Below are 27,057 nucleotides of genomic sequence, written 5' to 3'. Positions count from 1 at the left end.
AGACTCTTCAGTTTCTCCACATTGGTTCCCCAATAAAGGCTGTAGTATTCGTTTAATATGTGGACCAGATTGGTTTTCTGTACCTATCTGGAAGAAGCTGTGTCCTCAATGTTCAGTTCTCTTTTTTTGGTCCTTTTTGCACGTGAGCATCTGGGTTCCATGAAGCTTATGTGATTTGTTGTGCATGCACCTGCTTGATTCTCTTAAGTGTGTGGATTTCATCTCCTGTCTCAAGATGAGTAATCGCTGTGCCCTACATCTCAGCTTCATTTAAGTGAATACAGGTTATAATGAAAGGCTGCATTTGTTTGGGAATCTTGGTGTATTGCCTTGCTGCTCCAAATGAGAATGTCAACGTATCTCTTTGAAGATGATCCTGTATGTTGTCGTACATAAACTCTGCATGCAGTTTTCTTATTTATGACTGTTGTGATGTAGGTAATTATCTCTCAAATGAGTGGTGTAGACCACATATCGGAATCTATTCACGTCCTTCATGTGGGGAAAATGAGAATGAAGCTTACTAAGGGAAAGACAGCAGTTGCTAAAAGAATACTATTCCAGCTCAATGCAGGTATAAAGAGTTAAAATAAATTGCTCTGGAATGAAATTTTATGCATTGGCGAAGGAAATGAACATTGAACTTTTTTTTTCACAGGGGCTAATCATATGTATCTAAAATTTCTGTGTGTCCTTGCGTGGCTCGGCTAGGCATTTATTCATTTCTTGACCATGCTGTTAAACATTGAACAGAAAGCTGCTTGGGATTCTTTTCATACAGCCTGTTTTCTGAGTTTGCTGTTGTGCTTGGATATTGGAACATTAACAATCCAATAATATGATATCAGTGAAAGTAATTGCGAATGCTTTCAGAAGATATATAAAATTGTTTCAACACAAGCATATAATTTTGGGTAATGAGCTGTCTTCAAAGCTATATCACTTGAAACTGGTATTTAAATGCTAAGACACGGCCCATCCTGTCAGTGCACGCATGCCCAGATAATAGAACCCGAGTCAGAAGTCATGCTGAAGTAGATATCCATGCTTAGCACTCTGGCTGCCTAGCTAAGTGAATCCATGCATTTACATCAATCTGCTTTCTTCTTCAAGCACGTTAACCATCTTGAGTTTGTGGGGTCATCTCCATGCAATTCACCTGCTGTTTAGCTGTGCGGGGTTCGAGGAGGTGGAAATGCTGCACCACAAGCACTGTTTGGCAAATCAAAGAATGGGACTTCCTTCGTATAGCATTTGAATCGGAGCGAGAAAGGAATGCAGCCAATGCTTGCCAGGAGGTTTGCTATGACTGTAATGTAAGTCTCTGAGCATGTTCCTATTTCCAATTCTGGTTTCCCTTATTATTTTGCTTTTCAGTCAAAAAAAAAACTGAACGAGCTCGTTTAACTTGGCAGATTATTCTTGCGGGACCAGAGATGATCTCTCTCATCTACTGCCCAATAGATGCCCATTAGATTGCCTTAACAAACATGTAATTATCCCGAGTTTCTTGTTCATCCCATGTATCATAAGTTTGTAAGAGTAGAATGTTGCCTTCACGGTTCTTGCGGTTAGCTATGTTGCTTTCTCAGGCTTCCGTTTTCCTTTTCCCTTTAAAGTTCCTTTTTTCCCATCTGGTTTTTCCGGCTGCTAATTCTGGCCCCGACATTCAAGGCATCATTTTATCTGCCCTTGTCATTGGATTGTAAATACATCGAGTTTTCTTGGCGGGAAATTCGTCGCTTCTGTGTGTGTTGATCGACTGATGTTTGGTTCATATTAATGAAATGCTTGGAATTGTGAGAGAAGAATGATTCAGCTACTCAACATGTGTGGCATATTCTGTGTGATTTTGGTACCAACTGTTACTAACAGATTGAAACCAACGAATGCTTTTTTTTTCCTGCATTTGCAATTCCATTGATATGAACTTGGTCGGTAATGTACGGATCGAAATTATAGATTGGTACATCCGATAATATATCGTCATTTACCTTTAAAAGTACTTGAGAAATAATTGTTGTAATTGTAATTGGGATCTAAAACAGATGTTTTTCAAGGGTTCACCTCAGTTATGGTAAGATCAATAAAAAGTTTTTTCTTGTTGAGTGAACCGTGTAAAATCTACGGTTGAAATAGGGTGAAATTCAACAATTTTTTACTGCTAAAAAGTTATGGTCCTATCTACGAGCAAGAGAGGTTCTTGTTTCATTCATCCTCAACTTTCTGCGTCCATGAAAAGATATACCGAAAGCTACCCTTTTGTCCCACTTTTTCGAAGGATCAAATGCCCAAAAAAATTCCTTCGAAAAAGTTCCGAAAAGATATCGTGGATATGAATTGGGCTCACATGCAAGGTGCACCCGATGCTTGCTCCCGAAGAGATGCTCATTAGAGTCGATGAATCGAATGGAGATAAAAAGGTCTTTTGGATGCTTTTACAAATTCTCTAACTTGATATCATCTCAACTATTTGCATGAGACGTAATGATTGAGATCAGCTTGATCCATAATATATATATATTTTTTTTTGCAATGTTACAATTGATGAGTGCTCAGCGTCACTGGTAATTATAATTTATTTAAAGTGACTAAATTTTAAATACATCAAATGCACATAACATGACAACAAATCAATGTATTTTGAAATGATTTGTAAAGCATTTTCCTAAAAATCATCACTTAAGATAATCAATAGATGAAAAATATTTTCATTATTGATAATAATTTATATCTTATGAAAATATTTCTTATCAATCAATTATTTTGAAGAATATTGATGATCATTTTTATGAGAAATTTTTTGTAAAATTATTTATTTTCCTTTATTCAATAAAATGGTCCTGTTTTATGGGGGAGGGGGACACTTGAACACTTCAACTGGTCCCCTGAACTGCATCTTCTCCTGCTTTCCTTGTCTCTGCTCTTTTTGGTCGGGACTGCCGGCAGAATCTCGAATAAAGCTGCAGAAGATGACGATGATGGTGGAATTCGCCACGCCCTCTTCATCTCAGGTCTCTCTCTTTCTCTCTCTTTCTCGTTCCGACGCGTCGCTTGTTCGATTTGATTCTTGGTTTCCTGCGATTTCGACTGTTTCCGCGCTCTCGCGTTGCATGGGCCGTTCGGTTCGTGCCGTCGTTTCTGTATGGATTTCTCCGTCGCTGCTATGAGAGCTTCGGGCTCTTCGTTTGAGGGTGAACCCGGTTTTTTGTTGCGATTGGCTTAATGGGTCTCGAGGTACTTTTGTTCTTGTGAAGACCCGAGGTGTTATGTGCTGTTCTATTCCGGCGGCGCCGACGAGATCGTGCGGTGGCGATGGACGCTATTGAGGAATGGCGTTGAGGGTGCGAACTGGGTTAGAACGTTTTGAATTGGTAAAGCCCCAATTGCCCACAATCTATCTGCCGTCTGAAAAGCTTTGGTGGTGGCACTTGCGATGTTTTTATTGTTCTGTAGTTCGTCGTTTAAGATTTCAAAGCAACTTGACTTGAGGTTTATGCAATTTAAACTTGCCCTTATTGGAACCTTCGGGATCGGCTGCGTGATGGGTTCTATTGAGTTGGCAACGCGCCTAATCTAATCTACAATGGGCATCGAAGTTAGGTGGAAGTGTGTTTACATGTGTAAATCCCCTTTTGTTGGTGACCTGTGTTGTTCCCGGTAATAGATAGACGGTGAGACTCAGCCATGTGCATAGATTCATGCTAATTTTATTATCTTTTGGCTGTTGGGAACTGAGGATTCCATTGGCAGATTGACTAGTTATACAGGCTTAGCTCTGTGCAAAGTCAAAAGCTGCCTTTGGAACCTTCAGGAGCCAAATACTGAAGAAAATGATATCCTACTGGATACTTTGAAAACTTGTGGTCTATGTACCTCCTGTGATATCATTAGCCGCCAGGAATTTTTTTTGTGTGTTTCTCCTGCATTATTGTTGCTGTTAGAGGCTTTTTTTTTTTGGTTGAAACTGTTAGAGGATTTGATAAGCCATTCTCATGCTCATTCACCTCCTCCACATTATACTTCAGGTGTAGAATTCCTCTTTCTGGTAATGGTAAGTACATTGAAGCCAAAAGATACTTGTGAAGGTGAAAAGATGGCTGCTGAGGATAGAGATCTTATTGAAATCTTGGAAGAACACAACCCGGTTGATATGGCCAAATATATCAATTATGTCAGCGCGCCACAGGCCGGTGCCATCGCGACATTTTCTGGAACAACTCGCGACACATTTGAGGGCAAAACAGTCTTGGAGCTCCAGTACGAAGCGTACGTGCCGATGGCTGTACGGTGCATCAAGTCTGCATGTCAATCAGCTAGATCATCCTGGAATCTCATGTCCATTGCAGTTGCCCACCGCCTCGGCCCTGTTCCGGTTGGAGAAACAAGTGTCTTCATTGCTGTATCATCGGTTCACCGTGACGATGCACTGGATGCTTGTAAATTTCTGATTGACGAGATAAAGGCATCTGTCCCCATTTGGAAGAAAGAGGTATACACCAATGGAGAGGTCTGGAAGGAGAATAAGGAGTTTTTGGAAAGGAAGTCGGAGCTTGAGAAAGGTGCTCGGGATGAAAATAGATGCTGTAGGAAAAGGTTAGAGAGCAAGACCAATGGGCATGGCTGTTGTGGTGCTAAAGTCAAGATAGATGATGGCGGCTGTAATGGAGAGAGTACAGAAGCTGAGTGAGAAGATTGTAATTTATTTTTGCTGCTTCTAGCATTTTTCCTTCCAATATATATAAGAAGGATTGTGATGTATTTCTCTAATAATAATCATCCGAGAAATATATGTCAGCCTCATCAAATCTGCACGTGATTTTGCTGAGAAACATGTGGAATACAGTGGGATGGATACACAGATTTTTCTTTGTTTGTTAGGTAAGTGCTCAGACAGTATTTGGTCTCACCAACTGATGTTCTTTCCCTCACCAGTTCATAATTCTGGGAGTACATTGAAGACCATCATCTGTAGAAGAGAAAACTATGATCCTACGAAATTCTATGCCATAAAACCATGCTCCAACATGATCGTATGATTGACGATCCCGCTGAATTTGATGACCAGTACATTTCTATAATTCCCCCAAGTTCAGTTCTTCATACCCGATTTCCTAATACCCCAAATTCATCATAAGAGCTGCATCATCTCTGTTGTCCAAGGCAAATTCATGTTGAAGTTGAAGGACAACTCAAGGTATGTCTAAAATTTGATGACCAAGTTCAATTTTCCCATTTTCCCCAAGTTCAATTTTCGAAAAGAAGATAATGCTCATGGACCATAGAGGGTAAAAAGAAGATATGCTACTTCCGCAAGCTGAGTGAAATATCAACAAGAAGAGAGTAGAGGGGAAAAAGATAATGCTCATGGACCATAGGGTGTAAAAGAAGATATGCCTCTTCCACAAGCTGAACAAAGAAGTCAGTAACAGCAAATCCACATTAATCAGTCAGTCACTTCTCACATCACTAACGAAAACCCCTAATGACACGTGATGTCCTCCCAAAAGACAAGCAGGATATTTCTCTCTACAACTGAAGACACCCCAACCGGTGTCCTGCAGAATGAAATCTGGCCCTAGCAGTGAACCGTCTCATGGTTCTTCAGCCGATAGGCTTTTGGCTGGAGTTAGAAGAGCCACACCACCTCGCTCGGGACTCGAGAATTTCCTATAAGCATAGAGGGTAAAAGAAGATATGCTACTTCCACAAGCTAAGTGAAATATCAACAAGAAGAGAATAGAGGGGAAAAGATAATGCTCATGGACCATAGAGGGTAAAAGAAGATATGCTACTTCCACAAGCTGAGTGAAATATCAACAAGAAGTCAGTAACAGCAAATCCACATTAATCAGTCAGTCACTTCTCACATCACTAACGAAAACCCCTAATAAAGCTAAGATCATAAAAGACACATGATCTCCTCCCAAAGACAAGCAGGATATTTCTCTCTACAACTGAAGACACCCCAACCGGTGTCCTGCAGAATGAAATCTGGCCCTAGCAGTGAACCGTCTCATGGTTCTTCAGCCGATAGGCTTTTGGCTGGAGTTAGAAGAGCCACACCACCTCGCTCGGGACTCGAGAATTTCCTATAAGCAGCTTTCAGCTTACTTTCTGCAGCCCCTGAGTGAAGGCCGACAAGAAACTTTGCACACTCCCTGTCCACAAAAAATAAAGCACTTCACCATCAATGATAAACAGACATATCACTATCCCAATTCATGAGAAGGAAGATGAGTGTGACCGTGATGTAAACTCACATTAGCTGATCTGCAGAATACCCTGTATGGTGCTTCAAGGTTTCAGTCCAGAACGGGTGTTTCCCAAGGGTGCACCGGGCTGCATAAACTGCTGATGCAGCAATCATAGAGGGGCAATAAAGTATTATTGTAGAATAGTGCATTAAACCCATCTCAGCCAGGAATAACACCATGTTTTCCATCTGCATTAGCAAAAAGTTAATGGTTACTTCAATGTAAAGACACAATATTAAATAGACTAATTTAGGACAGGGTTTTTACCTCCTTATCAGATGGAATAGAGGCTTTGATGTATCTGATTAGAAAGACATATGGTGTGGGAACCGTCAGATACCATTCCAACTTCTCCAATATTGATTTCTCCATGACCAGCACTTGTTCTCTAACATAAGCGTTGTCTGATATGAATACAAAGTCATTGACCTGCAAAAAAACCGAAATCAGATTTAAATATACCTCAAAGTGAACTTTATGGTGAAGCAAATTAGGATGGGTTATGGAAAAAGCCACGGACCTCAGGTGCCCAGATCTCTTCATACTTGGATGCTATGAGCATCGCACTTATCCCAACCAACTGAAGCTCCCGCTTGCGGACCACTTTCATGGAAAGGTACCGGTCGACGATATTTACAGCGAGATACAGAGTTTCGGGCATGAGTTCGAATTTGCGGTGAACTTCTATCAGCCAGTCCATCAGAATCGTTCTCATCTTGACATTGATTTCCAGTTGGTTATCCATGTAATCATGTACTCGACCATCATCCTATTGAAGTACTATACCAGTGAGCAACACAAAAGTACATAAATGTTATATCAGAAGATGACATTCTGCTTAAAAATTTACTTCTGTGAGTTTGTAGTACTGGTAGATATCATCGATGTATTCGACCATGGCCAACTCATCATTAGCATCAGCTTCATCAATGTCCACTAAGCAGTCCTCAGGCTTATTAGCTAGCCCACAAGCAGCCTAAATGCGAACAAGAATTACTTTATTTAAAGAAAAATATGCAAAGGAGTAACAAAAGCAAAACATACATAAAAAGGGTACTATGATAGTACAATAAATGTTCTCGAATTTTACCTTGCTTCGTGCCGTCAGAACAGAAGTGAGACTCTTCTTCTTGGAGGACCCATCTTTGAGTACCTTTCTGACAGCAACTTTAGGTTTCTCATCTTCATTGGAGCTTATCACAACAACAGACTCAGGTACAGGCTTGTCGAGGGCCGTCTCTTTGGTTGCAGCTGTTACTTCTGTCACTGTTCTTCTGTTTCCTACTGCACGATCTACGGCTTCTTTGAGCACCCTTCTAACAGCGACTTTACCGTTCTCTTCTTCTGTGGAGCTTATCACGACTACAGAATCAGGTACAGGCTTGTCAAGGGCCTTCTCTTTGTTTGCAGCTGTTACTTCTGTAACTGTTCTTTTGTTTGCTAATGCATGATCTACGGCTTCTTTTGCAATTTTCTAACACATAAGAGAGCTATAATGAGCTAAACTTTGCAACTTTATTCTCATTAACACAAGTTGGCATGAATTGACACATATAAATAGGCCCCAAGTTCATACCTTGTCCTTCTGGGCCGCCACTTGTGCCTTTGCCAGTAGTTGAGCCTCAAAGCTCCTGCAATGTAAGACCAGTGTGAGAGAGAGAGAGAGAGAGAGAGAGAGAGAGAGAGAGAGAGATGAGTTTAAGAGAAGAGTTAACAACCTTGTGGCGGGGCGCGAAATTTGAGCGACCGGTTTCGCATGAGCAGCTCGCTCTGGCACTAGATTACCAATGTCCTGAAGAACTCGTCTGTGCCTCGCTTCTCCGGCCACATTCTTCTGGTTCTCTCCTCCTACAGGTACCCGGAAAGTCAAAATTTCACATCACATCCCTCACGCTCACGAAAGAGTCAAGACTGGAGAGTTCTTGGAAGAACCCACTATCAAAAACTAGCCCATCAAGGTGAGAGACCCCTAAAATCTTCATGCGAAAACTTTCTGCATAACCAACCTTATGTGGGATTTTATTTTCACGTTGCAGCATTTGCCCCAGTAAATAGAGTACTAACGAGAACAGCAAGAATGATGTAGGAACTCTGGTAATCGATCAGATTAAAAAAAAAAAAAAAGGAACTTTCACTAAACCGATGATTAGTCGAAAATCGATGTCTAGGCTGAAAATTTCGTTAAGGACCACCCTAAACCCTGGAACTGCTGATAAAGATTGCTAGCAGCTTTCACATAATCGCCACCGAACCGAACTCAAAATTCACACCCAGATGAAAAAAACTCTTCCTTTCTAAGAAGGGTTCCAAAAACACCCGCTAACGATCGGATCAAAAGAAGGAACGATGATCGTGGAATCAAGATCAGACTTTCGAAGCCAACCTCTGGGTTGTTGACCAACAGCTCTCGCGGCCATATCTTCTTGCCCTCTTCCTCCTCCTCCTTCCTCTTCGCAGTTGGTCCCGAAGACTCCTCCGATGCTCGCGAACAGCGCCGACAGAAACCCCTGGAGACGGCCGTTCACCGTCGTCTCGCCTCCTTCTTCGGCGGGCGCCACCCTTGCAACCTCGCCGTCTCGATCACAGAAATTTATCACCACCACCACCACCCACCCACCAACTATCCTCCGCTTCTCTCTCTTGTTTCGATTCAAATTCGTTCTCTTTCTCTCTCTAGGTTCTTTGGTTGAGCGAGTGTAAAGTGCTGGGGCTTGTGCGAGAGCCTCTGTCTCTCCTTTTCGGCCATGGTTGGTTTTAAAAGGAATCGACGCCATGCCCAACGGTCCAATATCGTCTGGCGGGATATCGGCCGTTGGATCGAGAGGATCGAGCGGCTGTTATCCGCATTGACGGGGCTCCCTTATTTGGAATTTTGTAGCCGTTGGGTTTTCTCGCGTGGAGCGGGGCTTTTCTCGGGCGGGTTTGGGGATGGACCCGAATCCTGTTGTTTAATTTAATTTAATATATTTTATTTTCCCCTTTAATTTTCCACAGCATGGGCAAATCAATTGAAAAACTCACTGCTCTTCAAATACGTAGATATTAACTGACCAAAAAAAAAAAAAAAAAAACGTAGATATTACATAAAAAAATCCATTAATGGACAAATACAAAGATATTATCTAGAATTGCTCATTTGATGTGTAAAAGTAAAAATCAACTTGTGCACACCTTTTTTCTTTTTGGCCTAATACCTAAAAAAACCCTCAACTTCAATTATAATATCAATTTTACCATATTTTTTTTTGTCTCATAAAAAATCATAGACTTTCTTTAAGTCCTGTTTTGCTCTGTTAACCCTCCGTCCAAATCATCCTTAGTGATTCTACGTGGCATTTCCACGATTGCTCCAATTTTTCCTCGAATTTCATATAATAAAACATCTTTTGGAGATAAATTTCCATGTCAGCCTAAACGAGGTATTCTTGGATATGAGATATGGGTAAAAATTGAAGCAATTAGAATTGGCTTTCTTTAATTGATCTTACTCTAAGGGAGTCTTCCTTCAATCTTGCTTGGATCTTTGATTTTTGCTCCGTCTCTAATCTCTTGTACTTGAAAGTCTTTAATCTCTTGTGATCGAGAGCTCGCATTTGAGATATTTAGCTTAGAACGCTTGCACAACTCACATTCGGGAGTTTTCCATCTCTCAGTTGTCAACGAGAAATTTTGGACGAAGAGTTAACATTGGCAAGTTTGGGACTCAAACAAAAATTAGTGGTTTTTTATGAGGAAAAAAAGTGTAGGATATAATTGAAACTACACCAAAAATTGGGGGTATTTTATGAAAGAAAAAGTGAAGGTAGAATTAAAAATGGACCTCAAGTTTGGAGTTCTTCGGAGTATTAGGCCTACCTTCTTTAACCAATAGAGAAAACATTTTTCTTGATAATAATGATTAACTTGGAAGTGTTTTGTACGTAACCTTTTGTCAAAGCCATATTATCTCTTTTCACCTAACAATCCCAATTCGAATCCAAAGAGGAAATTAAAAAGAGAGAAAAAGGGTTTGGACCCTCAAAATTGCATCTTCATTCCTTACAATCTAACCAGATCTAAAAGGAATTGGCCACCTCCCCCCAAAAAAAAGGAAAAAGAACAGCACAAAAAGAATTAAAAAAAAAAAAAAAGACAAAGTAAATTACAAGGACGAGTCAATGCGACACGATTGTCTCAAAGCAGTGCAACCCCATCAAACTCCAAGGCAATACAAGGCCTCGTCGCCGCTTCTTCATCCCTCTTCTCCGTTCCTCCGTTCTCATCAACTCCTCGCTCTCGCTCTCGCTCTTGCTCATCGCTCCTCGCCATGTCCATGGTGGCGTTGCTGAAATAACACTGCGAAAATCCACCAAAACCGAACCCGACTCAAATCAAACACACGCACTCGCCAGAGAAAAAGGAAGGAAAAAAAATTTACTGTTCGTAACCTCCTCCGTGAAGATGGCCAGGGAAGCAAAATCTGTGGACAGAGACATCTTTCCTGTCTATCTTCTTGATTTTCAAGTGGAGGGTCTATTCGAACGAGAAGCAGATTATCTTTTGTTAAGATGATTGCAGGGAGGAGAAAATTCCTGAAATCGAGAGCAACTGCCTTCTTATATTGCGCAGGTCTAGGGGTCCATCTCCTCTCCCTCTCTTTTTCTCTGTGCCACACGAAGGATGAGAGGTTGAAAAGACTGCCATTGCCGTTTTGGGAAGCAAGGAAACCGGATCATCTCGGCTTTGCTACTCCGTCACTTGTCATTCCGTCAAGCGATTGCGATGCAATTATTGTTGATTAGGCGACGTTCCGTGTGTGAGATTCGGATGTAATGCCTGAGCGACATGTGCTATCTTTCGTAGAAAGTTTCGCTTCGAAAACTTGCTTACGGAATTGAACTCTCGACTAAAGTCGCAAAAAGAATCATCGCGGGGTTGGTAAACTTTAAATTCACTAAAATCCATATGCTCGAAACCTCTCTGAGACCTACTCATTCGGGGTTCGGCTTGATTAAACTACCACGCGGGTCGGCTTGATATGGTTAGGTCTAGGCAAATACTTTCATTTTCTGGCCTTAGTCTATCCAAGCCTGCCTGACGCCAATTAATTTCGTTATAGAAAATTCATGACTCTTTTAATCATGAATGGTCTTGGATAAGGATCGGTAGGCCTTGTGCTAGGTCCAATCCGACGTTTATTAGGTCTTACCTCTAGTCATTGATTTTTAGGATAAGTGCACTTGAAGTCTTAGCCTCGCTAGTCGGCAAAAATTTGGATCAATTAGGGATATTTTGTCCAAACACAATTTAAATTTAAATTTTATTATATTAAAACTTAAGAAAGAAAAGTTAAAAAAAAAAAGAAGAAGAAGAAGAAGGGGAACACATAGGCTGATAGGGTGGCGGTGATGATCGGTGTGGTCGTTGGCGCTTGGGTTAGGGTTGACAACCCTCGCCAATTAGAGGCGAGGGCCATGAGAGAGGCGTTGCCCAATGCCCTAAACTTGGGTAGCAAGGCCCAAGGGCCTTGGGCGAGGGCTGCCGGGCTCGCGTTGCCCAAGTTTGGGGCGCTAGGCAAGGGTCGCAATCCTTGCCCGGATAGGGCGAGCGAGGCAACCCCGCCTAGATCTAGGAGAGGTTGCCACCCTCTCCCGTCTCTAGCCCTTGCCTCTAGTTAGTGGGGGTTGTCGGCCCTCATCTAGGTGCCAATGACCCCATAAACTGTCACCGTCGCCGTCGCCGTCACCGTCACCGTCGCCGTCATCGCTGTCATCATCACCACTGCCACCCCACTAGCGATAAGGCAATGGCCACAAGTAGGAGGGAGCCCTCTTGCTCGTGTCTTCGCTTTTTTTTTTTTATATAGATTTTTAGTTTTATTTATTTTCCCCCAAAAAATAGAAAAAATAAAGAAAAACATAAAAATTTAAAAGACGAAATTACCCTTCACAACTAGTGAGTTCGAGGCATTTATTTGAGACTGATATGGTTATTTCAAGTTCTTATTTGAAATAATGTCCACTTCGAGCCTTTATTTGAAATAATGTCCATTTCGGATCCTTATTTGAAAAAAAAAATGAGGATATTTCAGGTTATTATTTGAAGTTTTCCCCAAAAAACAAAGTAATTACATAGACACATCAATGTGACACGATTGTCTCAAAGCAATGCAACTCATCAAAACTCCAACGCAACACAAGGCCCCGTTGCTACTTCATCCCTCTCCTCTATTCCTCCATTCTCATTAGCTCCTCGCCCTTGCTCATTGCTCCTCACCATGTCCATGGTGGCATTGTGGAAATCACATTGCGAAAATCCACCAAAACTGAATCTGATTCGAATCAAACACTTACATTCGCCAGAGAAAAGGGAAGGAAAAATAGAGAATTTTTTTTTTTCACTTTTCTAACCTCCTTGGTGAAGATGGCCTGTGAAGCAAAATCTGTGGACAAAGACATCTTTTCTGTCTTTCTTCTTGATTTTCAAGTGGAGGGCCTATTTGAACAAGAAGCAGGTTATTGGAAAAAGTACTAAAATATCTAAACTTATGGCATTGATATCAATTCAGTCCTAAATATTTTTAATTGTACCAATTTAGTCATAAACCTTTTCACATTGGCATTAATTTAGTCCATCCGATCAAATTTGGTCGACGGACACCGATGTGGGTGACTAACCAACAAACACTGATGTAATAATTTTTAAATATATATATATTTTTAATTTTTTTGAAATTTTTATTAATTTTATTATTATTTTTTCCTTTTCATTTTCTTTTTCCTCTTCTTCCTCTTGGCCTTCTTCTCTAGTAGTGGCTGGCAAACCTTCGACGACTTGCCGACCATTGGGCGAGACCACCTTCACTGTGGTGAGGCTAGGGCAAGGCTAGCCTTGCTCGCGGCCTTAGGTGAGGCCGGGCGAGGGTTTAACAGCTCTCACCCAGTGGACGATGAGCCTTGTCGGCCACTACAAGGAATCCAAGGAGAAAGAAGAGAAAAAAGAAAAGAAAAATTAATAAAAATTTGAAAAATAAAAAAATAATTAAAAATTGTTGGTCGGACAATCGGCATCCATGTTAGTACCGGTTGGTCAAAATTAATCGGATGAACTGAATTTATATCAATGTGAAAATGTTTATAACTAAATTGATATAAATGTTATAGATTTATAATTTTTTTGGGTACTTTTTCCACATATTATCTTTATTAAGATGATTGTAGGGAGTGTTGGTAATTTGTTTATAAAACAAATTGAGAGATGCCTTGTCCCACATTGAAAAGATGTGAGTGCGCACGTGGACGAGATTTGGTATTAAATAACGATCATTATTTTATTTATTGAGAAAATTCGGATTTATTTATATAAAATATTAACTAAAAAATCTTGTTGAAACAAGTCTGATTTGTTCATGAAAAGTTACAATTATTATTTATTTATTATTTATTTAATTTCGAATTTTTATATCTTTTCAACGTAACCTTGAGCGTCTTTTTTTCACGAAAGGTTGTCTTTGTTCTTTTGCAACCTTTTGAAGAGTTGCCTCTATTCAAAAGGAAAAGATAAATACGTTTGTTTTGATATCAAACACATATCTTCTTCCATTTTTTTTTTTCTTTTGAGAGAAACTACAGCCATTGTTTCTAATTGTTTCTCATGAGAGACCCTGGAAATCTTAGAATTGCTATCTAGTATTCTCATCCGAGACTTTGTTGTATCCTGGAGGATTTTTGTTGGTGACCATTAGCAACGTTGTGGGGCAAATAAATCCTTAAAGAGAGTGATATTACGCCTCAAAGTCCGACTTGAGTACTCTAACGATCCGACTTCATTGTTCTACCTAATACGAACCCATATTTTCCCAACAATTTTAAGGATTTATTTGTGCAACAATGAAGTTAAGGATGCGGTTGATGGTGGGTTAAGCAAAGGATGTGCAAAACGCAATTGGAGCCCTCTTCTTCGTTCCATGGACAAATCTCTCTCTGGTCATTATGGCATTCATCCCACTCATGGTGGCAGGGGAGGCTCTCTATTTCTCTCTTGAATTTTCTCTCGTTTTTTTTTTCATATGTCCATTTTGGTTCTGTCATAAGTCAAGATGTGGTGAAACAAGATCGCACGAGGAAGAGAGGTGAAGTTGCTCTCAAAGCCATTCACAATGTAGAGTGCGCTGACCAGGATGTGAGACTTAGTCGCCAGGGGAATATGGATCATTTTTTTTTTCGCTGCAGCCTTCGCTCTCATTATTGCCGCGCTTTTAGAGATCTCAATATTATATTATTTGATGGCATCAGTATTCTTAGCACTGAATGGGAACACTGCAATGTGTCTTCGGAATGCGTCTCTTGGTTATTTTGTGCATTGGTGCAGGATATCTTCTTTGACGGGAAACGGTGGTTCATCGGGAATGGCTCGTTTATCATGCATGAATTCGAGTGCAGCGCTGGTTCATCTACGACAACAGTAGCGAGGATGACGTAGACGACATAATCGAGTCCCTTGCCAACGTCGATTACAACATCTCGAGGCACGTGTGGCCGTAGATTTAGACGCAAGAAGCACGGTCTGTTCTTGGATGACTTACATGGACGCCGATGATCATCGCTCATTGCATGAGAACCTGAGGCGACTGGATCTCAATCGAGATCTTTTTTTTTTGTTGGCCGTGACTCCGATTGTCAATGATAACCGAAGCCGGATCATACCCTCGTGGAATAGATCAACACGCAGGAAGTCATGATCCTTTCCATTTTCTTTGCTTGAACCTTCTTTGGATTTAGTAGCGTGATCAGGATTTTGCTTCCTCCAAAACAAAATCATCCTTGTTACGAACGAGTGAACAGAAACGATATACACTCCAATGAAGGCAACGATTGGCAATGAAGAGGTAGGAGGGAGTTTTGAGGAAATCGCCGAGAAAGCCACTCCAATGTTCCATCAGTCTAAGCCACCAATGCCCTCTACCCTGATTCTCTCCCAAAAAGGGAAACAAGAATTTCTTCCGTCCCTCTGCGAAAATGGCCTCCCTTTGCCTTGCCTCCTTCACGCCTGATTCAGTTTCGCTCACTTTTCACGCGCACAATTGAAGTCTCTTGTTTCCACGCTTCAAATTGGGATCCAGAATTTGGATTCAAGCAAAATTTCACTGGCGGCAGAGCAGAACGGAAATCCTGATGGATATCAGTTGATACAAAAAGATGTGCATTGGAGGAGACTTCAAATTCTTTGGCAAATATATCGAGTGATCACATGCCAGATGACGCTCCACGTTCTTCGCGAGGTTGTCGGGGACCTTGGACTGGTGGTTCTCGTTCACCTGGGAGATCAACGGGAACATCTTGAAGGTGCTGTCAATATACTTGGATTTGTCGGTCAATTTCTCTGGTGTCGTGCATCAGTGCCGCGACCTGCAGAACGCTGCCGGCGGAAGGAACGGCAAGAAGCTGGAGAGCTCGGAGGCCTGATCTCGTCCATCGATTGGAGCGATGGTTTATCAATAATACCAATCCTCCTTAAGCTTGTGCTTCTTAGTCAACTGATTCGACCTTGGCTTGGTTTCTTCTAGCCGTGTCTGGTCTTGCGAAAGTGAGTCTTAGACGTTTGGTTGTTCATCGTGTCGGTGAGTAGCGGACGCTGGCTGCGGGACTGTTTCTCTTCATAACTAGCCCCTCACTGCCGTGATATGAAGAGTTCAGTTAACTGAAGTCACAAGGGTCATGAAAAAGAGCTTTTGGGGATAGTCTGCATTGGGAGATTATCAAATTGCTGTGCTTATTCATCTTTGCTTTGTAGAGTCAGTTTTTTCATGGCTCTAGGTGAGTTGAAAATCAGAAGCTTCGCGAAAGCCTCTGAATGACTAATTTTGCGTGGGAGCCTAAGTAAGTACGATGGGTTCTGTTTTCGGTGCACTCTGGTTTGTCCATGCCACTAGGTTCAAAATTAGAAGTTATGCAAAAGCTCTGATGGTAAACTTGAGAGGTAAAAGTGCATTGGGCTTATGCTTTTGGTATACTTTTATTGATGAAGAAATGAGGTATGGCTCTGATTATACCTTTTAGAAGATTCGGATTATTCGGTGTTGTTGATTCCATTCCTAGAATTGCTGGTATCTTCTTTTCGCCTCTCTCAATTCCAGTTTATGCACTTTTGATACCTCGATACTCGATTCGCTTGCATTTACTGAATTTTTAGAGAATGTTCTTACATGCATGGGATGATATGTAGTGCTCTATTTATGGAGGCAATCTGGAGATATTGAATGGGTTTTTGGGTGTCCCTTGTTTGGTTCTAATGTGTTCTATTTGCTGTCCTTGCCCCTCATAGATTTGATTCTAAGGAATAGCATAAATGAGCCAAGAGAGTAGAATTGCATTGGTTTTCTATTTTGATGTATTATTTCATTGAGCATGAAATTTTTGATAATGCATAGTTTTGATTGGATGCCTCATGAAATATTCTTGTGGTGGGGGTATCCAAAGGGGACTTGAAGTCATTGAGACTAAGAAGTATCTAGCTTTCATTTTCAAAATGAAATATTTAGGAGAAGCAGATACTATCTTAAGTATTAAAATTAAAAAAATAGTGGGGTTATTCTTTGAGCTAAAGTGATACACGGAGAAGATGTTGCATAGATTTAAACATCTTGTTTTCAAATATATGAGTACTCCATTTGATTCCTGGTGGAGAGTTTTTAATGAGTGATATTGGTTTTTGATGTATGTGATACATTATCTAGACCTGATATTACTTTTGTATATGCAAGTTGAGTAAATACTAGTAATCCAATATAGAACATTAGAGAGTTATCTTATTGTTCTATAATAATTCGGCTATATTAGAAAGATATACCGATGCTAGTTGGATTGCAAGTGTGAGAGATAAACAATCCACTAATGGATTAATTTTTCACATTATGTGAATGTGTTGTTTCTTGGGCGAGCAAGAAACAAATGTGCATAATTCACTCAACTATAAAATTTGAATCGTTATTTTAGTAGAATTTGGGAAAGAGGTTGAATGGACTATGAATTTGTTATTGAATATCAAATTGTGGCCTAGTCCTATGCCTCCTATTTCTATCCACTGTGATAGTCATGCTACTTTGGCAATAGTTTATAGTAGCACATTACCTATAATGGTAAGTCTAGACATATTAGTCTAAGACATAAGTATGTGAGACAATTGATTAAAGATGGTACCATAACAATTGTCTATGTGAGGTCAAGTAATAATCTTGCCGATCCTTTGTGAAGGCTTCGCCAAGAGACATGGTAATAATGACCTCATAAGAAACGGGCTGAAACCCTTTAATTGAAATCACCAATAATGGTAACCCGACCTTTTCTAGAACATCACTAGTTACAAGGTTTAATGGGTAAAAACAAGTTATTGAATGTGATTGTTTGATATTGACGTAGCCCTGATATGAGAAGCCAATATTGTCTGTTACGTTTTGTAGGCTGAATTGAATTCTTAATGGAGTATGATACAAATATGTAATGTGTTGATAGTAATAGAAACACATGGTAGATACTTCACCTATATGAGCTTAGAAGTGGTGCCGCTTCTTACGAAAGTTAGGGTTGCTTTCTAGAGAGCTCATGAAACAGTATCAAGCACAAGACCATAATAGTGCGGAGTAATATAGAACTTCTCGCTGAAACAAGAGATTAGTGTATGTGCGGTATGTCCGATTTTATTATATAAAAGTACAAGTTTAAAGCCGAGTTACTTGTCACTTCGATAGAGCTTTGAAATGCTTGCACTAAGTAAAGTTTTAACTCGAAAGAGACCTTTATGTATGTATATTAATCTCACAGAAATTTTGGCTGTATATTTCTAATGTTTTATTTTTGTTTTTGTTTTATAAACAAATTACCAACAATAAATTGAGAGATGCCTTGTCCCATATCGAAAAGATGTGAGTGCGCACGTGGACGAGATTTGGCATTAACCAACGATCATTATTTTATTTATTGAGAAAATTCGGATTTATTTATATAAAATATTAACTAAAAATCTTGTTGAAACAGTCACTGTTCATGAAAAGTTACAATTATTATTTATTTTTTATTTATTTAATTTCGAATTTTTATATCTTTTCAACGTAACCTTTGAGACGTACTTTTCACGAAAGGTTGTCTTTGTTCTTTTGCAACCTTTTGAAGAGTCGCCTCTATTCAAAAGGAAAGATAAATACGTTTGTTTTGATATCAAACACATATCTTCTTCCATTTTTTTTTCATTTTCTTTTGAGAGTAAAACTACAGCCATTGTTTCTAATTGTTTCTCATGAGAGACCCTGCAGAAATCTTAAATTGCTATCTAGTATTCTCATCCGAGACTTTGTTGTATGCGGAAGATTTTGCCGGTGACCATTAGCAACGAACGTTGTGGGGCAAATAAATCTTTAAAAAAGTGATATCACGCTCAAAGTCGACTTGAGAGATCTTCTAACGATCGACTTCATTTGTTCTACCCGATACGAAGTCATATTTTCCCAACAGGGAGGAGAAATTCCTGAAATCAGGAGCAACTGCCTACTTGTATTGTGCATGTTTGGTCATCTATCTCCATCTCCCTCTCTCATTTTCTCTGCCACACACAGGATGAGATGTTGAAAAAGACTGCGATTCCCGTCTTGGGAAGCAAGGAAACCGGATCACGTTGGCTTTGCTACACATCAGTCCCTTGTCATTTTGTCAAGCGATTGCGATGCAATCGTTGTTGATTAGGCAACGCTCCGTGTGAGATTCGGGAGTAATGCACAAGTGACAAGCGCTATCTATCGTAAAAAGTCACGCTACGAGAACTTGCTTATTACTCCGTAGGATTTGAACTCTCGAGTAAAGTCACAAAAAGAATCATCGCGAGGTTGGTAAAATTTAAATTCACTCAAGGAAAAATCCATATGCACGAAATCTCTCTGAGACCTGGTCATTTGGGATTCGGTTTAATGAAACTACTACGTCAGCTCGAGAGGCAAAATGGCTGGGTCTAGGCAAATAATTTCATTTTCTAGCCTTAGCCTATCCAAGCCTGCCTAACGCTAATTAATTTTATCTTAGTTGACTCTTTTAATCATGAATGGTCTTGGATTAGGATCTTTAGGCCTTGTGATAGGTCCAATCTGATGTCAATTAGGTCTTGATTCTAGTCATTGATTTTTGGGAGGAGTGCTTGAAGTCCTAAAAGTACAATTATATCCTAAAACTTATCAAGTTGATATAATTAAATTCCTTTATTATATCCATCCAACTGTCAAACGGAATATGCTAACAAGTTTTTGGACACGATTGTACTTTTCTAAATATTTTAAGACTCAATTGTATTGTTGTAATACATGTTAGGATTTGATTACATTTTTTTAAAAATTTAGAATTGAATTACTTCCTTAACAAGTTTTATAACTTTTAATACATTTATCCCTTGATTTTCATATTCACAATATGCACTTATGAAGTCAAGGAAGGATAATAATCCAAATGAAAAATAACATAAACAATTCATGAATTTTGATCCAATGTTGTATATGATTCATGAATTTTTAATTTGTTCAATATAATCCTGACTATATTGAACATTTTCATGCAATTTGAGAACTATGTTGAACATATATCAAAAGTTTATGGATCATATTGCACTTTAAACTAAAGTTCATAGATTATATTGAACAAGATAAAAGTTTATCATTTTCAACATATTGACCAAAAAGTCGATCAAACGACTTTGGTCACAAATAAATTGTTTGAGACATTTTAGAAGAAACTTTAGCAGATGAAATCTTGGGGTACTTCTAGAGGAAAAGAGTTCTTATTAACCCATTTATGGATTGGTTTATAGAAGGGTGAGACGATTGGCTTTATTCCAACATATGTAGTAGACGATGTTCCCTTTTGGCCCCAAAGGCAGTTTTAAGACCAGGAAATAAAGCCCAAATGGCCTTCATATACATACCCACCAGAAATACCTAAGTTGATCTAGAACAATGTCCTTGTTGGCAAAATCCCTCTGAATCGGCCTCATAATAGAGCTCCCTTATTATGCATATGAATAGGCTTCTCATTGGTTCAAAGTTCAAGGACTGTTTGTATCATCATCCCTAATTTGAAAGTGGTCTCTAATTCTAATGTTACAGCTGATTGTGGGTGTGGTAGCTTGCTAGGTTGCCCCGAAGCCAGTCAAGCCATATTGGCTCAAAGGGCGGCTTGAGTAGGCAATTTATCACGTCGGGCCAAATCTACCCAACCCCTCTCAAACCCCGATTAAATTATATTAAATAAAAAAAAACCTTCGTAAGGATGTTTAGGCTCTATGTATATAAAATGTAATATTCTATCAATGTTACATCTTCATCTAGAAGGAAAATATTTTTCGATTTTCCGGTATTTAGATGATGAATAACTAATCAATTTACGAAAAATATTTTTATGAATTGAGATAAGACGGAAATTACTCTCGGTAAACGATTAAATAAATGAAAATTAATTATTTAAAAAATATATTTTTCCTTTGGACGAAATAAACGTTGACCACAAAAACCTCATTAAAAACTCGTGGAGATGCCTTCACGAAAACGGAACGCCCCACATGATCAAGTTGAATTGATGGCGGTGTCTCCTCGTTGAATCGAAAGTCCCATTTTTTTCCCTTTAAAAATTCATCGCCAACCAGAAAAAAAAAAAAAAAAAAAAAAGAAAAGAAATTAGGGCGCCATTAATTCCACGGTGGCATTGTCCACGTGTCCATCACGTGCAGCGATGCGAGAGCCAGAGGGGATAATGATAGCGGTCACGTGCGAAGCAATTAAAATATTAGGTAGCGAACGAGCGAGGTTAGTCCCTAGCTTCCGGCGCAATCTATCGACTAAAAGGTCAAAAATTCCCTCTTTTATTATTGTATATTCCCTGCCAAGTGCCAACCCCTTCATTTCTCCTCTTAGCCCCTCCTCTAAGATAATCTAGAATAGGGAAAGCAAAATGCATATTTTTTTTTTTTATATAGAACTAATTCAATTCAAGCGACAAACCAATCAAATCGCAGCTCAAAAAAAAGTGAGACTCGATTCGATTAACAAATAAATTAGTTATATCGAGTAAATGCATCTTAAGTGAATCGAAACAGTATTAAATAGGTTTACAACTTATTTAAACTCAATCTATTTTTACAACTTATTTAAACTCAATCTATTTAAACTCAATCTCTCACTTTGCATTGTTACTATAGTTTTGTTATGAATTTTCTTAGATTTGATTTATAATGAAAGTGTTTTTAACAATATGGGTTAAATCGATACAAATGTGGTATGGGTCGGTCGAGTACGATTCGCTAGATTTGTATCTCATGAAAATGGATCTATTTGGATTCGGTCATTTATGGCGGGACCCTTGACCTGAACTCGATTCGATCCATTTTGACAGATCTATCCAAACTCGAGATTGACGGGACGGGGGAGCTATAGTCCAATGTTTGCCTTTTTTAATGTAATGTACGTCGAAGTCCACGTTGGCGAAGATAGATCGTATCATGGTGGCCGCGACCGAGAGGATGCTCCACTTTCGTCCGTCATGATTGGGGACGAAGAAGATCTTGCAATTTTGTAATTATTCAATTCATACAGGTAATGCATGCTTGATTTCTTTATTGTTGTCTATAATCTTTTTGGAGCTCTTTATTTTTGGCGATAAAGTCACGAGTCCTCAGCTTTTTCGATCTTGTATGATGTTGTCGATAGAGTTTTTTATTTATGCAATCGGGTCCATGAATTGTATAATTATTTGTTTATTTGGTCCTTTTGTCCAACGATGTAACGGAATAGACAATGTGGCTGTTAAATACCTCCGGTGGCGCCTACAAAGCAGCTACATGGTGTCTTTCGTGAAAAGAACTTGACAAATTTTGGAAATTCAAGGTTATTTTCTGCAAAGAAACTTGGAAAAAAAAAATCTTCAAAGTCATTGACTGTTACAAAGGAAGCTCTAGGTCTATCGTAATCAATTTCTTCAGGAATTGGCCTAGAATCGACCCGATTGGTCTCGAGATTGACCAAAGAGTTGGGTCTAACATTAATCAATGCAACCATAATTTTACAAAAGCACATGTGAACAACCGTTGACATAGTGGCACGCCATTAATGGATTTGCTGGACTTTCTATGTTCGAAACTCATATCCAACATTTAACTAGAAACTGGTTCAAAACTAACGTCAATTACGGTATAAAATCGTTCAATTCCTAAGCCACGTAGATCATCGCTAGCCAAGCCAAAGGTGCATGAGTGCTCACATGGCAGTCACAAAAGCGTCAACATGGCACTTGGTGGCCACATTATAAAGTCATTGCACGAAAAGAAAAAAAAAGAAAGAAAGGAAGGAATGAAGTCTTTGGGATGAAATTGCACAAATGAAAAAAAAAATTAATAAATCTCCAATAAATTTATCCTCCGTTTATTTTTTGGGAAAGATTTTTTTTATTACGAGTCATAATTGAATTTAAGTGGACCTTTCACATTCGCAAATTTGGACCATCAATGTATCTTCAATCTTGATGGATTATGATAATGGCGATGACAAGACCTATCAGTCAATCTGTCAATTCTAAGTCTTTTGATATCCAAGGCCATCGGAGATTCGGTCCGGCGCCGGCCACGGGCCGGTGCGGTGGGATTCCGTCCACCGCTCGCCTCCACCCTCCCTCTCTATTTCACTCTCTCTCTCTCTCTTCCTCGTCCTGAGCTCGGGAGAAAGATTTCATTCGATTTCTTACTTTTTATTCTCTCTCTATCCTGTCTCTCTCTTTCTCTCTCTTCTGCAACTTCACTCGCTGGCCGTCATCCAGATGTCGGAGACCTGCAACTCTCGCCACTTCTCATGGCTGATGAAGTCGTGCTTCCCCAACCCTAACGACAAACCCCTCTCCCCGCACTCTCCCCACCACCTCCCCATCAAGGCCTCCGCCCCGACCCTCTCCTCCCTCCCCGACGACCTCCTCCTCGAGTGCCTCTCCCGCCTCCCCGCCCCCTCCCTCCCCGCCGCCGCCTCCGTCTGCCGCCGCTGGTCCCGCATCCTCGACTCCCCCGCCTTCCACGACCTCCGCCGCCTCCACGGCCTCCTCCGCCCCTCCGTCTTCGCCCTCTCCTTCCTCGACTCCGCCCTCCTCTCCGCCTCCCTCCGCCTCGGCCCCGCCCCCGCCCCCGGCCCCGGTCCCGGCTCCGGTCCCGGCTCCGATCCCCTCTGGCAGGTCTCCCTCTTCATCCCCGACGCCGGCTGGGGCGGAGGCGGAGGCGGAGGCGGCGGAGGGCTGCTCCCCCCGCCAGCTTCTTCCAGGGCCTCGTCCCCCACGCCCGACTCGCCGCGATCGGCCCGAGGATCTACATCATCGGCCGGAATGCCGTCGCGCGCTACGACACCTGGACCGGGAGCGTCGCTTCGAGGTCGCCCATGACGTTCCCGAGGAAGAAGTTCGCCGTCGCGGTGCATTCCGGGCGATCTACGTCGCCGGCGGCGGCGGCGGCGGGAGGACCTCGGCGGTCGAGGAGTACGATCCGGATCGCGACGGGTGGACCGTGGTGTCGCACGCGCCGAGGAGGCGGTACGGCTGCGTCGGGGCTGCGGTGGACGGCGTGTTCTACGTGATCGGAGGCCTCCGGATAGGCCCCTCGGCAGCGGGGACCGAGCCGTCGCGCGCCGCCGGAGCGGAGGCGCACGTGTACGCGAGCTCGATGGACCTGTACGACGTGGAGGCGCGGGGGTGGCTGAGGAGCCGCGCGGTGCCCGGCGGGGGCTGCGTGGTGGCGGCCTGCGCGGCCGTCGGCCACGTCTACGTCCTGGCGAGCCACGCGCTCGAGCTGTCGTTCTGGCGCTTCGACGCGCGCCGGAGGAGCGGCGGCGGATGCTTCGGGGAGTGGAGCCGGGCGAAGAGCCCGCCGCTGCCGACGCAGGTGCGGCTGGACTCGACGGTGAAGTTCAGCTGCGTCGGGGTCGGGGACAAGGTGGTGCTGGTCCAGGTGGCGGGGTGCATCGACGACCTGCTGCGGCGGAGCGGGCGGAGCGAGCGGGGCTGCGGGAGGGCTGGTGCTGGCGTACGACACGGCGGCGGGGGAGTGGAGCAGGGCGGCGGACCTGCCGGAGGTGATCGCACGCGCCGCCTGCGCGTGCGTGGAGTGCTAGGGGTGGGGGTGGGCCGGGCCCCACGATTGCCGGGTAGTAGGATAGGATAGGGTACGAAACGAATATGGCTGAAAATGTAGCAGGCAGGAGAGCGTGCGTCTCGTGCGTAGCGTGGTGTGTGGAGTAGTAGCGAGGGAAGCAGACGACAAAAAGACTGTCTGCGAAAAGGAAAACCGAGGGACGCGTCGCGCGTGGATTCCACTCTCCGGTCGTTTCGCCTTTCTTTCTCGATTTGATTGATTAGAGAGATGTTTCTTAATTTGTATTTTCTTTTTTGGTCCGTCTTCATTTGTATTTTACTTAGTAAAAATGTTGCTCTTTTTCTTTTCTCCCTTTTTTTTTATTAACTGTTTCCACAGCACTGGCTCTGGCTTCTTCCTTGATTATGTACTCTGGAAATGAAAAATGGCACAGATAATCTGAGAAGTTTTACTCATCGTGGAATATTGTTCATGAATTTTACTTTGTTTAACATGATCTATGAAATTTTTTTATAATATGCAATGTTGTCCTTTAATTTTTAGGTTATTCAATGTGATCTACGAATTCTTGTTATATGTTCGATTTACTATATAAAAATGTTCAATGTAACTCAAATTAATGAAATAATAATATTATATTTTCTTTATATAATATAGGCATTAGATTGAACATTTATCAAAGTTCAAATATGATATTGAATAAATTAAAAATTGAGGGATAGCATTGCACATTGAACAAAAAATTCAGAACAAATTAAAAATTAAGAGATTATATTATATATATTGGGCTAAATTATAATGATCCTTTTGTGTAATTATTCTTTTTTGGAAAAGAATGGAAAATTGAAAGTTGAGGGACGACATTACATATTGGATAAAAATTCATAAGCTAAATTGAACAAATTAAAAATTAAGGCATTACATTACATATTATGCAAAAGTATAATGAGCCTTTTATGTAATTATTCTTTTCAAAAAGGAGCGAAAAAGGAAAGCTGAATTTGAGTAAAGTGGAGATGCTCCTAAACAGTTGGAATAGGGGGCGGGGGCGCACTGACTTTTGGGAGTGAAAATGGAAAACTGAAGCAGAGTAAAGTGGAGATGCAGGGGATCGAACCCTGTACCTCTCGCATGCAAAGCGAGCGCTCTACCATTTGAGCTACATCCCCTTCGTTGAAGATTTTTGTCATGATATAATCCCAACGCTTTACTGTTTTATCTGTTCTTGCTTGTTCCTTCTATTAACTCTTTTCATTGTCACGCCACTTTCCTTGGCCATTGTGTGGTGTTCTTTCATCTTTAGGTATCTCCTTCCTCCTGCATAGACTTCAATTTACAGATTTGATATGAAATCCGCGGTAAAGTTTGCATAATCGATAATTACAATGGATTTAGTGTTCCATACGACAATTCCCACTCAACAACACTGGCATAACTGCAAATCAAAATCCACAACCCCCCAAAAAAAGAAAAGAAGAATTAATCAACAGTTGATCTTCCAATGGAAAATAAAGGTCTAGAGATAGAATTCTAGATGTAGACTAACATTTTAAGCAGCAACAAATCCCAGCTAAAGAAAGGAAAAGCAAAACACTAAAGAGCAACGAGCCCGACATAAAAAGAAACCAGGAACAAGCGAAGGGACATAAAAGGAAACGAGATGATTACCTTTTTCAACCGTGTCCCGTCTTTTATGCTTTGGAACCGTTCTGTAATCGCTTCGCAGTCCTATGCTTTCGAATACATATTTTTCTTAATAAAACAGCCGGAACAGTCTCATTCATCAGTTGATCCCTCATTTGGACACGCAAACGATCTGTCATTGCATTCCTCGAAGAACATATGAGAGTTGCAGAGAGAGCGAAAAGGCTCTTGATTCAGGACCCTTCGACTCTTCATCTCATGGAAGTCGATCAAAGATGATCGGCCGAGGCAGAGTCCAAAGTGGCGTTTGAATTTCGAGCTCGAGAGAAGAGTACAGAAGAGCAGCCAACTGAAACGTTCTTCATTCTATCTCGGGGCGTGGAATCGGTTCTTTCTCAAGGAAGTTTTAATCCGTCGAGCCACGGTGAATGTTCGATCATCCAATACCGCCACCGTCCCAATGAGGAATGTACCGATTCACGACCAATGCAAAAGAGGGCTTACCGATTTATGACCCTTGCGAAGTTTCTGACCAGTCTAAATTGCCACGATCGATTTAGACGCGTTTGGGCCGAGTCTCCCCAAATATTAGGCCCAAAGGCACATTGATTGGGACTTTTAAATTGTCTCGTAACTTGCCAACAGACTCCGAAAGACTCGAAACATCTAGGGAAAATTCTCAATAAGAATCTGAAACGAACGAAAGTGATAATCTTCCTGATGGGAGTTTATCAAAATTTAGTCCTTTTCTTTTTCTCTGGCTTGTAGTTTATTTCTATAGAACTTTTGAACGTGGAATCATAGGATTACTACACACATATATTTAAGCAAAAGGGTCGGAGGAACAAATTTTTTTTGAAACCAGTCTAGTGCTGTGGAGACTGTAGCCATTAAGTAAAGCATAGCAATTTCAAGTCTGAATAGTCCCTTGTATTATCACCTTAAATTTCTTGATGCACCCTCGTTGATAATCTTCTTCTAGTAACAGATTTGTTCCTTTGGTGTTATTTCTGATAGCAATAATCACATA

General features: G+C 41.1%; 3 protein-coding genes and 1 non-coding gene across 6 annotated transcripts; 2 read left to right on the top strand and 2 right to left on the bottom strand.

Annotated features, from left to right (window-relative positions):
- Positions 1-2,867: 2,867 nt before the first annotated feature.
- LOC120289058 (molybdopterin synthase catalytic subunit-like) lies at positions 2,868-4,863 on the top strand. Of its 2 annotated transcripts, none has more exons than XM_039303535.1 (2): positions 2,868-3,014; positions 4,029-4,863. In XM_039303535.1, the coding sequence occupies exon 2, from the start codon at positions 4,052-4,054 to the stop codon at positions 4,688-4,690; it is 639 nt and encodes a 212-aa protein (XP_039159469.1). In that variant the 5' UTR covers positions 2,868-3,014; positions 4,029-4,051; the 3' UTR covers positions 4,691-4,863. The 2 variants fall into 2 exon arrangements, with proteins under 2 accessions (XP_039159469.1, XP_039159470.1); XM_039303536.1 differs by lacking the exon at positions 2,868-3,014 and adding an exon at positions 3,323-3,374.
- A 559-nt stretch (positions 4,864-5,422) lies between these two features.
- Positions 5,423-8,976, bottom strand: LOC120286003 (G2/mitotic-specific cyclin S13-7-like). Of its 2 annotated transcripts, none has more exons than XM_039303530.1 (10): positions 8,641-8,976; positions 7,976-8,105; positions 7,834-7,888; positions 7,348-7,731; positions 7,108-7,233; positions 6,778-7,026; positions 6,525-6,686; positions 6,264-6,445; positions 6,067-6,161; positions 5,423-5,644 (listed from the first exon to the last, which is right to left on the bottom strand). In XM_039303530.1, the coding sequence occupies exons 1-10, from the start codon at positions 8,672-8,674 to the stop codon at positions 5,595-5,597; spliced, it is 1,467 nt and encodes a 488-aa protein (XP_039159464.1). In that variant the 5' UTR covers positions 8,675-8,976; the 3' UTR covers positions 5,423-5,594. The 2 variants fall into 2 exon arrangements, with proteins under 2 accessions (XP_039159464.1, XP_039159465.1); XM_039303531.1 differs by having other exon boundaries at positions 5,423-5,670; positions 6,093-6,161.
- Positions 8,977-22,961: 13,985 nt separating this feature from the next.
- LOC120289060 (F-box/kelch-repeat protein At5g26960-like) lies at positions 22,962-24,731 on the top strand. The gene is given in 4 exon segments (XM_039303540.1): positions 22,962-23,517; positions 23,556-23,716; positions 23,719-24,292; positions 24,294-24,731. Coding segments are annotated over 4 exon segments (1,290 nt in total). The 5' UTR covers positions 22,962-23,071; the 3' UTR covers positions 24,403-24,731.
- Positions 24,732-25,479: 748 nt separating this feature from the next.
- On the bottom strand, positions 25,480-25,552 carry TRNAA-UGC. Its single transcript has one exon. It is a non-coding gene; the product is annotated as a tRNA-Ala (tRNA).
- Positions 25,553-27,057: the final 1,505 nt, after the last annotated feature.

The sequence above is a fragment of the Eucalyptus grandis genome, chromosome 10 (genome assembly GCF_016545825.1).
Source record: "Eucalyptus grandis isolate ANBG69807.140 chromosome 10, ASM1654582v1, whole genome shotgun sequence".
NCBI lineage: Eukaryota > Viridiplantae > Streptophyta > Magnoliopsida > Myrtales > Myrtaceae > Eucalyptus > Eucalyptus grandis.
Note: the sequence above shows the minus strand (reverse complement) of the source record. Positions and strands in the feature narration are given on the sequence as shown.